The following is a 12,089-nucleotide window of genomic DNA, read 5'->3' on the forward strand; positions in this document are numbered from 1 at the left end:
CTTTACCAGTTTTAAGATTTCTGTATCAGTTTCAAACAAACTGCCACTGAGTAAGCAGTATTTCGGGAGGCTTTCTTTTAATTAGAAAAGGTTTTAAAAGATAGTTTCTCACTTTCTAAAAAAAGCTTGGCAGGAAAAGACCTAATTAGAGCAGGAACAAAGCTACCATAAACACTCAGTACTTGGACTCCGTTGATTTAATTAAATCTATTTTTTTAAGATTTTATGCCCTGGCTGGTGTAGCTCAGTCGATTGAGTGCGGGCCTGCGAACCAGAGGATTGCGATTCGATTCCCACTCAGGGCACATGCCTGGGTTGCAGGCCAGTTCCCAGTGGGGGACACAAGAGAAGCAACCATACATTGATATTTCTCTCCCTCTCTCCTGCCCTTCCCCTCTAAAGATAAATTATTTTTTTTAAAGATTTTATTTATTTACTTTTAGAGAGAGGGGAAGCAGGTGCAAAAGTGAGAGAAAGGTCAATTGGCTGCCTGACTGGGAACCAAACCTGCAACCCAGGCACATGTCCTGACCAGGAACCGAACCAGTGACCTTTCACTTTGCAGGATGATACCCAACTAATTGAGCCCCGGCCGTGAGAGCTGGACTCCATTGATGTAGAATGTTTGCTTACTAAACAAGACTGGCCTCAAAACAAACATACTTCTATAAATACTGTTCTTAAAAATTTACATAGATGGAAGCATAATAGAATCCTTTCCTCAAATACTTTAGCAAATTAATTTTTAAACTATTTCTAAATAGTTTTATACCACTGAAGCTTAAAATATCCAGCTTACTTCAAATTACTAAAAATAGTGAGAAGTAGCAAGGAAATTTGCTTTTAAAATATTCTCTAATTGAAACTTTCCACTAAATTACATTTAATCCAAGATTGTTTAGGCAAGAGACACCCGAGAAATAGAAATGGTTACTAGGAATAAATGTGGCCATTTTTTCTTCTCACCTTTATTATTATATTCCTATATGTGCTTTTCATGTCATAACTATAATTATCACAGAAACCTGTGAGATGTATCTATGTTGCATTCTCAACACAGATAAAGTCATCGAGGTGCAGAGAAGTTCAGTTATTTGTTCAAAGGCAGTGCTGATGTTGGGATTTATTCAGTCCCTTTCTATGTAATCCAGTTTTGTCAGTTTCAACAGGATAAAAGCTACCCTCAAAAAAGGAAATGCTTTACCTGTAGCACCTGGAGAACAATACCTGGTGCTGTAATAAGATATTGAAGAAAAAAACATTTTTGTTATTACGAGTTTTATTCTCTTTTGTTGATGTTGTGGTGAGTCAACACTTGGGCCAGTGGCACTTGTGTTTCTTTGACTTTCATAGATTCTGGGACTCTGTTTCTTGATATGAATTGCAATGGTCTTTTTCACTCAGGTAATTTAAAGTTGTCAACTTTTGATGAATTTATTGAAAGCTAAAAGCTTTTGCTTCTATGAAGAAAAAAATTATTAAATGTAATGATTCATACAGGACACTGTCAGAAAACCGCTCAACAGCGAACTGATTATAATGCAGTTTCCTTGTGTTTAAAATTAAAGTTTATAATTCTGAGATATTTATTTATTGTAGGATGTAATTAAAACCATTGTACAGAGTGGTGGCATCAAGCACCTAGTTACCATGGCAACCAGTGAACATGTAATAATGCAGAATGAAGCCCTTGTTGCTTTGGCACTAATAGCAGCTTTAGAATTGGGTAAGTACCCTAGTGACAAACTTATTTTCTCCTATTTTTATATTGGGTAAAACGAAGCACAAGAGTGGCATAGAAGTGGGACAGAATCTTGACTAGAATCATTTTGCCAATGTGTGTCTGTACCTATATGTAAGTATATGGAAAACCATAGTCCACAGATTGTTACCACCACTATCCCTTCTGGTTGGGCTTTTTGGTAACACTTTTAGGGTAATAGTTTGACTTTTAACTTGAGAACACAGAAAACACTTTCTTCGGCAAGCCTCACAGAGAAATGAAACAGTTCTTAGAATGCAACTACAAGTTTGGGTTTTGCTACTTTTCCAATGACCCAGACCTTCTCTTCCATCTCTGCTACTCAATTCCCTCTTGCCAAACTATCACCATGGTTTCTGTTGCTTCATAGCATTGCCTTCATTTTAAATTCTCAACTTCTGTGTTACTCTTCTGTGTGTTTTACATTGAGAATTCTCCAAAAACAATTTAAATAATTCATTTAGTATCTTTCTTGCAGCATACAGCATCCTTTTGGCCAAATTTTTCCCAAGGAACTAGCTCATAGACATCTAGCTTATGGATAGCAACCTTTGTCTTAGGAGCCAGTCTCCGTTGCAGTCTGCTGGGGACAATTACTGTCACATGGCCTGTGGTTAAGGCCTGAGGCTGCCTACACAAAGGAGTCCTAATCCAATCAAAGTGCTTTGTGTAAATCACGTGAACTGATCATCTCTTAATTTCCACTGATGATTTATGTTCATAATTTGCACACTGGGGACGGTAGACCCACCAACCCCTGTCCCAGGAAGGAGAAAACGAAAGGTAAACATGGTATACCTTCTTTCAGTGTCAGATTTACTCATATTTGGGGTATGAGAAATTTGGATTTTTGCCTCTTAAAGGGTTGTGAATTTTAAAATAATGTATATAGGTTTTTAAAAATAAGTATAGGTTGGATGTAAAATTTTTTGCATTTTTTAAAGATTTTATTTATTTTTAGAGAGAGGGGAGGGAGAAAGAGAGAGAAATACCGATGCGCAAGAGATACATAGATCAGTTGCCTCACACACACCCCTAACGGGGAGCCCTGCCTGCAACCCAGGCATGAGCCCTGACGGAGAATAGAACCAGTGACCCTTTTCTTTGCAGGCCGGCACTCAATCCACTGAGCCACACGAGCCAGGGCAAACTTTTTTAATTTTAAAGATAGAACTTCAAAACAATGCACGCTTACTTCTCAATGACTTTGGTTTGTAGCTAGAGAGGCTGTGGATGTCAGTTTGAGTTCTGGCTTGACCTGTGATTTCCCACATGGTTGAGCAGATGATGTGAGTCAGTCTGGAAGTCCACATACCTTTAAAGGTGGAAGCCATGACGGAGGGGTGGGAGTTGGTGAAGACATTGACTGCCACACTGGTCCATAGCCTAATTTTAAATGGCTTAAAACATCAGAGCATTTTCAGAGAATCCTTGACCTCCTAGCCTGGGGTGAATCTGTTTTTGTGCCAATACTTCCAAACAAGCTGTAATTTTATCGGCTTCCTGATAGCTGAGCATTTGCCTGAATCTGGTCACCTTTCCAGAGAACTGTATAAAATAACAATGTGTATCTTTTTTAAAAATTGTTATCTAGGCTCCTTGAGCTTAGGATAGAAAAATAAGCCTATATTATATTTGCAATGTATCACACACTTTGAAAACCATGTCTTCCAGTCTTAATCCCTTATAGGCTATTTGATATTAAGGAGTAATCATTAGAAATTTTTTTAGCATGACTAACATTAAAGCAACATTTTTAAGAGTTACTGTCTTTTTCCCTGGCTGGTGTAGCTCAATGAATTGAGCACAGGACTGTGAACCAAAAGGCTGCTGGTTTGATTCCCAGTCAGAGCACATGCCTGGGTTGTGCGCCAGGCCCTCAGTAGGGGGCATTGGAGGCTGCGAGGCAACCACACATTGATGTTTCTCTCCCTTTCTTTTTTTTTCCTTTCCTCTTTCTCTAAAAATAAATAAATGTTTTAAAAACATTTAAAACAGTTATCTTTTTTATAGGTAACTGTAGATTTACATGCAGTTTTAATAAATACAAGATAGAGCCCTTGTATAATTTGCCCAGTTTCCCCCAAGGGTAACATTTTGCAAAACTATATATAGTATAAATTCCAACAGTTGATGTAATTTGCCTATCTTATTTAGATTTCCCCAGTTTTACTTACACTCATTTGTATGTATGTTAGGTTTTATATACTCCTTTTTCACATGTGTAGGTTTGTATATTTACCACCTCTCAAGATACTGAATACTTACAATACCACAAGGATCCCTCCATTTATAATTACTCACCTACCTTCTGCCCCTACCTCCCATGCTTTTTCTGATCCCTGGAAACCACTAATCTGGCCTTCATTTCTAATTTTTAATGTTATATAAATAGAATCATATAGTGCGTGACCTTTTGGAATTGGCTTCTTCAGCTCAGCATAATTTCCTAAAAGAATCATCAGATTTGTCTTGTGTCTCAGTAGTTTTTTATTGCTAAATAATATTCCATGGTATGTACATACCACAATTTGTTTGACCATTCACCATTTGGGTTGATTCTAGTTTGAAGCTTTAAAAATAAAGTTTCCGTGTACATTCATGTATAGGTCGTTATGTGAATATAAGTTTTTATGTCTTGGATAAATGCCTGGGAGTGTAGTGGCAGAGTTATATGGTAACTGCACATTTAATTTTTAAAGAAACTGTCAGACTGTCTTTCAGAGTGACGATAGCACTTTACATTCTCACTGCCATTGTTTAAGTGACTAGTGTCTGCATCCTTATCAACATTTGGTATTGTTGCTATTTTTTTATTTTAGCAATCTGATAGCTAGCTACAAGAGATATCTCATTGTGTTTTTAATTTACATTTTTTAAAGATTTTATTTATTTATTTTTAGAGAATGGGGGAAGGAGAAAGGGAGAGAAACACCAATGTGTGGTTGCCTCTTGCATGCCCTCCACTGGGGATGCGGCCTGCAACCCAGGCACGTGCCCCGACTGGAAGTCGAACCACGACCCTTTGGTTCACAGGCCTGTGCTCAATCCACTGAGCTATGCCAGCCAGGGCCCTTAATTTACATTTTTTAATTGTGATGATGTTTAACATCTTTCCATGTACTTATTTTCCATCTTATATATTCTTTGGTAAAATGCCTATTTGTCTTTTGCTTATTTAAAAAAAAATGTTAACTATTGAGTTTTAAGAATTCTTTGTGTATTCTAAAGTTTTTGTTTTACATTTTACACTTAAGTTCGTAAAATGTAAAACTTACAAACTTAAGTGTAAGTTTTACATTCACTTTGTGATTCACTTTGAGTTAATATGTGTATGGGGTCTGTGGTTTGGGTCAGGGTTCCTTTTTTGACTGTGGCTAATTGCCAGCAACATTCGTTGAAGAAGCTGTCTTTCCTCCATTGAATAAATGTTGAACCTTGTTAAAGATCAGCTGAGCAGATATGTGAGTATCTGTTTCTGGGGTCTGTATTCAGTTCCTCCGATCTATGTATCTCTCCACCAAAACCACACTTGTCTTGATAACTATGCTTGCTATAGTTAGTCACTTAATATCCTCCTGTTATTCTTTTTAATCAAGATTGTTTGCCTCTTCTAGGGCCTGTGGCTTTTCATGTAACTATTAATACAAGCTCATCTGTTTTTTATAGAAAATCCTGCTGGGATTTTTATAGGAATAACGTACCACTCTTCATCTCTTAAAGATGCACATTAAAATACATATGGAGGAAATCACGTGACTTACAGGCTTTGCTCCACAATAATTTGAGACGTATGTGAGTAGGTAGATAAAACTAGAGATAGATGAAACAGGACAGACCATGATAATGTCATTACACCATTTTTTCTGCTTTTGTATACTCATATGTTTAACCAAAGATTTTTAATTGATTCATATTAAAAAGAATATGTTAATTCTAAATTTTAGCTTAAACTCCTGAAATGTTTGCTGAAATTTATCTCTCTCCTTTTTTAAAATGGGTTCTGAATTTGCCCTGGCTGGTATAGCTCAGTGGATTGAGCGAGGGCCTGTGAAGCAAAGGGTCGCTGGTTTGATTCCCAGTCAGGGCACATGCCTGGCAGGCCAGGTCCCCAGTAGGGGGCACATGAGAGGCAACCACACATTGATGTTTCTGTCCTACTCTTTCTCTTTCCCTTCCCCTCTCTCTAAAAATAAATAAATAAATAATATTTTTAAAAAATAAAATAAAATGGGTTCTGAATTTCATATCTTATGTCCAGGTCATTATTATTTACAGTCCCTTTTGGGGGTTTCACATGGTCAGTTTCTAGGAAGGGAAACAGATTGTACTGGGTTTATACACAGTGGCTGTAACTGCTACTTTAATTATTTTATGTTCTAGGCACTGCTGAGAAAGATATAGAAAGCGCTAAACTTGTACAAATTTTACACAAACTACTAGCAGATGAGAGAAGTGCTCCTGAAATCAAATACAATTCCATGGTCCTGATCTGTGCTCTCATGGGATCTGGTAAGTGTTTCTTTATCATTTGATTTTCATCCATCAATGTATGTTTGACATTATTAAATATAGAATAATAGGAAATGGTGACTTTGGGTTTAAAAAGCACTACAAACTAGTTTAAGGAGGTACAGGACTACTATTTTTTTTCAATTAATTTTTTTATTAAAGTATAGTTGGCATACAGTATCACTGTTTTTTAAATTTAATCTTCATTGTATTTTTTTCCATTACCATTTAGTCCCCTTATATCATCCCCACTCTCCAGCAATCACCACACTGTGGTCCACATCCCTGAATCCTTTTTCCTCAACCCCCACGCCCCCTAAGCACCCCCACAACCCTTAGCTGTCATCCATTCTTCATCTATGAGTCTGTCTGTATTTTCCTTGTTGGTTCAGTTTGTTCACTAGATTCCACATATAAATGAAATCATATGCCGTTTTGTCTTTCTCTGACTGGCTTATTTCACTTAGCATAATGTTCTTTAGGTCTATCCTTACCATTGCAAAGTAAATTTTTTCTTCTTATTTTATAGCTGAGTAGTATTCCATTGTATAAATGTCCTGTAGTGGTTTTATCTACTCATCTACTGAGGGATGCTTGGGTTGCTTCCATGTCTTGGTGATTGTGAGTAACACTCAGTGAACAGAGGGATGCTTATGTTCTTTTGAATTAGTGTTTTGGGTTCCTTCAGATATTCCCATAAGTGGGATCACTGGGTCAAAAGGCAGATCCATTTTTAATTTTTTGAGGTATCTCCATACTGCTTTCCACAGTGGCTGCACCAATCTGCATTCCCACCAGCAGTGTAAAAGTGCTCCCCTTTCTCCGCATCCTAACCAGCACTTGTTTGTTGATTTATTAATGATAGCTATTCTGACAGGTATGAGATGGTATCTCATTGTGGTTTTAATTTTAATCCAATGATTAGTGATGTTGAGCATCTTTTCATAAGTCTATTGGCCATTGTGTGTTCTCTTTGGAGAAGCGTCTACTCAGTTCCTTTGCCCATTTTTTAATTGGGTTGCTTGTTGTTTCGGTGCTGAATTTTATAAGTTCTTCATAAATTTTGGATATTAACCCCTTATCAGATGTGTTGGAAAATACGTTCTCCCATCCTGTGGGGTGTCTTTTTTAAAATTTTGTTAATGATTTATTTTCCTTGCAGAAACTATTTAGTTTGATGTAGTCCCAATTGTTTATTTTTTCTTTTGTTTCTCTTGCCTGAAGAGATACATCTGATAAAATACTGCTCCGGGTAATGTCCAGGATTTTGCTGCCTCTTCCACAGTTTTTATGGTTTCAAGTCTAACATTTAAATCTCTGATCCATATTGAATTTATTCCTGTGTGTGGTGTACAGAGGTGGTCTAGTTTCCTTTTTCTGCATGTATCGGTTCTGTTCAATTTTCCACACACCATTTATTGAATAAACTATCATTAGTCCATTGTATGTGTTTGCTTCCTCTATTGAACATTAACTGACTGTAAAGGAGAGGATTTATTTCTGGACTCTCTGTGCTGATCCAGGCACATAAGTGCATGTTGTTATGCCAGTACCATGCTGTTTTGATTATTGTGGCCCTATAATAGAGTTTTACATTAAGTAGTGTGCCTCCAACTTTGTTCTTCTTTCTCAGGATCACTGTTGTTATGCAGGGCCTTTTGTGGTTCCATATAAATTTTTTTAATATTTGTTCTAGTTCTGTGAAATATATTATTAGAATCTTGTTAGGAATTGCACTGAATCTATAGATTGCTTTGGGTAAATATTTTAATGATGTTAATTCTTCCCGTCCATGAATGTGGTATCTCATTTGTATCTCCTTCAATTTCTTCTTTCAGTGTCTTATTATTTTCTAAGTACAGGTCTTTTACATCCTTGGTTAGGGTTATTCCTAGGTATTGTATTCTTCTTGAAGCAATTGTGAATGAGATTGTTGCCCTATTTTCATTTTCTATTCATTATTGGCATATAAAAATGCAACTGATTTCTGGATATTAATTTTGTATCCTGCATCTTTGCTAAATTCATTAATCTGGTCTAGTAGTTTTTGGTAAAAATCTTGGGATTCTCTTATGTACAGTATCACATTTTATAATTTGAGAATGTTGTACCAACCTTGCACTCCCAGAATGAATCTCACTTGATCGTGGTGTATGATCTTTTTAATGTATTGCTGTTTTTGGTTTGCTAATATTTTTTTTGAGGATTTTAGTATCTATGTTCATCAGGGATATTGGCCTACAATTTCTTCTTTCGTAGGGTCTTTATCTAGTTTTGGATTTAGGTTAATGCTGGTCTCATGAAATAAGTTTGGGACCCTTCCCTTGTCTTCAATTTTATGAAATAGTTTGAAAAGATGAGGTGTTCGTTCTTCTTGGAATGTTTGGTAAACTTCCCCTTTGAAGACCTCTAGTCCAGGGCTTTTTTTGGTTAGGATTTTTAAAATTATTTCTTCAAGTTCAGTCAGTGTTGTCTATTCAGATTCTCTAATTCTTCCTGATTTAGTTTTGGAAGACTGTATGTTTCTAGGAATTTATCCATTTTATCCAGATTGTTCAATTTGTTGGCATATAGTTGTTAGTAATATTTTCTTACAGTCATTTATATTACTTTGGTGTCAGTTATTATATCTTCTTTTGCATTTCTGATTTTGTTTATTCAGGTCCTCTCTATTTTTCTAGGTAAGTCAGATTAAAGATTTCTCAGTCTTATCTCTTCAAAGAACCAGCTCTTAGATTCATTGATTTTTTTGTGTTATATTTTTACTCTATTTCATTACTTGTGCTCTGATCTTTAATATTTCCTTCTCACTTTGGGCTTTTGTTTGATGTACTTTTTCAAGTTCGTTTAAGTGTAAAGTTAGATTGTTAGTTGAGCTTTTTGTTTGTTTTTTGAGGTAGGTCTGTAATGCTATGAATTTCTCTCTTAGGGCTGCTTTCCCAGCGTCCAGCAGATTTTGCATTGTTGTGTCCTCATTTTCATTTGTTTCAAGGAATCTTTAGATTTCTCACTTGATCTCATTGTTGACCCATTCATTGTTTAATAACATGCTATTTAACTTCCATGTCTTTGTATATTTTTCAGTGTTCTTGTGATTGATTTCTAATCTCATAGCTTGTGGTCAGAGAAGATGCTTGATATGATTTCAGTATTAAATTGAGACTTGTTTTGTGTTCTAACATGTGGTCTGTCCTAGAAAATGTTCCATGTGTACTTGAAAAGTATATATATTCTGCTGCTTTGCGGTGAAATGCTATGAAGATATCAATTAAATTCATTTGATTTAGTTTGTCATTTAAAGCCACTATCTCCTTGTTGATTTTCTGCCTGAAAGATCTATCCGTTGCAGTCAATGGGATGTTAAAATTCCTGAATGACTGTATTTCTAAACCCATCAAGATTTGCTTCACAAACTTAGGTGGTCTGTATTGGGTGCATAAATGTTTACTGGGGTTACGGCCTCTTGTTGGATTGTTCCCTTTCCATTATGTGATGTCCTTCTTTGTTTCTTACTATAGTCTTGGTTTTAAAGTCTATTTTGTCAGATATAAGTATTGTAACTCTGGCTTTTTTTTTTTTTTCCATTTGAATGAAATATTTTTTCCATCCTTTTATTTTTAGTCTGTGTGTATCTTTCGATCTGAGATGGGTCTCGGAGGGAGCATATTTTAGGGCCTTGTTTTCTTTTCCATTGAGCTACCTTTTGTTATTTTGGTTTAGCATTTAAACCATTTACACTTAAGGTGATTATTGATATGTATTTAGTGCAATTTTGTTACACTATTTCTCTTTTTTTTTTTTTCCTTTCTCTTCTTCTTAAAGCAAGACCTTTAACACTTGTTGCAGTATTGGTTTGGTTTTAACAAACTCCTTTAGCTTTTTGTTGTCTGGGAAGCTCCTTATTTCTCCTTCCATTTTAAATGTTACTGATGCTGGGTAAAGTAGTCTTGGTTGTAGGTCCTTGCATTTCATCACCTTGAATATTTCACGCCACTCCCTTCTGCCCTGAAATGTTTCTGTTGAAAAATCAGATGACAGTCTAATTGGTACTCGTGTGTGTGTGTGTGTGTGTGTGTGTGTGCCTGCTTTTCTCTTGTGGCTTTTAGGATTCTTTCCTAAAAGTCTGGTCTTTAAGCCATGTCATTTTACTCGTGATGTGTCTCCATCTAGGCCTCTTTGGGTCCAGCTTGTTTGGGACTCGGAGCTTCCTGGACTTGTGTGTCTTTTTCCTTCTCCAGATTAGGGAAGTTTTCAGTTATTATTTCATCAGATAGGTTCTCAATGCCTTGCTTGCTCTGTTTTCTTCTAGTATTCCCATGATGCCAGTGTTATTACTGTTCATGTTGTCCATAATATTTCTTAACCTCATCATTTTTTTAAAACTTTTTTCTTTCTGCTGCTCTGCCTGGGTGTTTGTTTTTTTTTTTACCTTGTCTTCTAAATTGCTGATTTGATCCTCTGCTTCATCTAACCTACTCTTTATTCCTTCCAGTGTATTATTTATTTCAGATATTGCATTCTTTATTTCTTACCATTTTTTTATGGTTTCTATGTCTTTTTTCATGCTATCGCGTATCCTTGTAATTATTACTCTAAAATAAACCCTCTGATAAATTATTTGCATCCATTTCATCCAGCTCTTCTTCTGAAGAATTCTCTGGTTCTCTTCATTTGGGGTCTGTTTCCTTGCCTTCCCATTTTGGCTGCTGCTTTGTATTTGTTTCTATGTATTAGTTAGATCTACAAAGACTTTGGTGTAGGCCTACAAAGACTTTGGTGAGATGCTGCTTCTGACTGGCCCTGGGCAACCTGTTCTATCAGTGATCGACAGCATGTAGCTCCCTCGCTGGGCCTTTTTGTGTGTGGAAAGAACCTGGCTGTTCACCAAGGCTGGCTTTTATCAGCATCTGGTGAACGGTCTTGTTTTTTTGGTTTAGCATTTAAGCCATTTGCACTTAAGGTGATTATTGATATGGTGGATGGTCAGCTAAAGTCTTATAGAGTTCCCAGAGACCAGCCTTAGTTGTTAAACTAATCCTCGATATAGCCTCAAGCTGTAATCAGCAGCCTGGATTAAGCTCCACAGGGTGGGGCAGAGTAATTCTTGTGGGTGATGCTATTGCTTCCCCTCAGGCAGATGCCATTCGGAGAAGAGTGCTCCGCCTGAGAAAGATGACTTCCACAATATGGGAAATAACTCGGCACAGGAATCCTGGCACCTGTTTCTGCAGTTCTCTGCCCAGAGCCACCAAACCTAGACTCTCCTCAAGCTTCATTAGTCCACTGTGCCCTACCTCCTCTGGAGCCCAAACACAAGGCTGTGTGAATCTCTAGCCATCTCGCCCTGACAGATAGAAACCCTGCTGTTTTTCATAGCTGGGTGTTATCTGAGTTCCTTTCTGAGGAGCCCAGCTTGGCATTGAGACCCCACACTTCTCAGTGGGAGCCCTCTCACCCCTCCAATATCCCGCTGAAACTTCAGCTTCTGCCCACGGGAGGCCATCCAGCCTCTTGAGCCTCCTCTACACTTATATAGCAAATACAGGCAAAGTCAAGGTTAAAAATCAATACATATAAGTTTCATCAACCTTAAAATATTATTTCATATAAAGAATAAGTTCTGATATTGTATGCCGTATTAGCTAAGGAATTGAAGAAGTCAGTGACATAATTTGGTATATGTTCCATGGAGAATTGAAAAGAATGTGTTATTCTGCTATTGGATAGAGTGTTCTTTAAATGTCAGCTAGATCCTTTTGGTTGGTAGTAGTGTTGAGTTTTCTGTATTCTTGCTGATTTTCTGACTAAAGAAAGG

At 36.8% G+C, this 12,089-nt stretch overlaps 1 protein-coding gene across 4 annotated transcripts in view; it reads left to right on the forward strand.

Annotated features, from left to right (window-relative positions):
• The window catches only part of RAP1GDS1 (Rap1 GTPase-GDP dissociation stimulator 1), a 147,461-nt gene that overhangs the window by 120,808 nt on the left and 14,564 nt on the right, over positions 1 to 12,089 (forward strand). For all 4 annotated transcript variants that reach the window (XM_037141639.2, XM_037141640.2, XM_037141641.2 and 1 more), the window contains 2 exons: positions 1,600 to 1,726; positions 6,146 to 6,274. In XM_037141639.2, the coding sequence (XP_036997534.1) occupies positions 1,600 to 1,726; positions 6,146 to 6,274 (256 nt within the window). The remainder of the gene's footprint in view (positions 1 to 1,599; positions 1,727 to 6,145; positions 6,275 to 12,089) is intronic.

Source organism: Artibeus jamaicensis, unplaced genomic scaffold, assembly GCF_021234435.1.
Source record: "Artibeus jamaicensis isolate MK-2021 breed Jamaican fruit bat unplaced genomic scaffold, CSHL_Jam_final contig_452, whole genome shotgun sequence".
Lineage (NCBI taxonomy): Eukaryota > Metazoa > Chordata > Mammalia > Chiroptera > Phyllostomidae > Artibeus > Artibeus jamaicensis.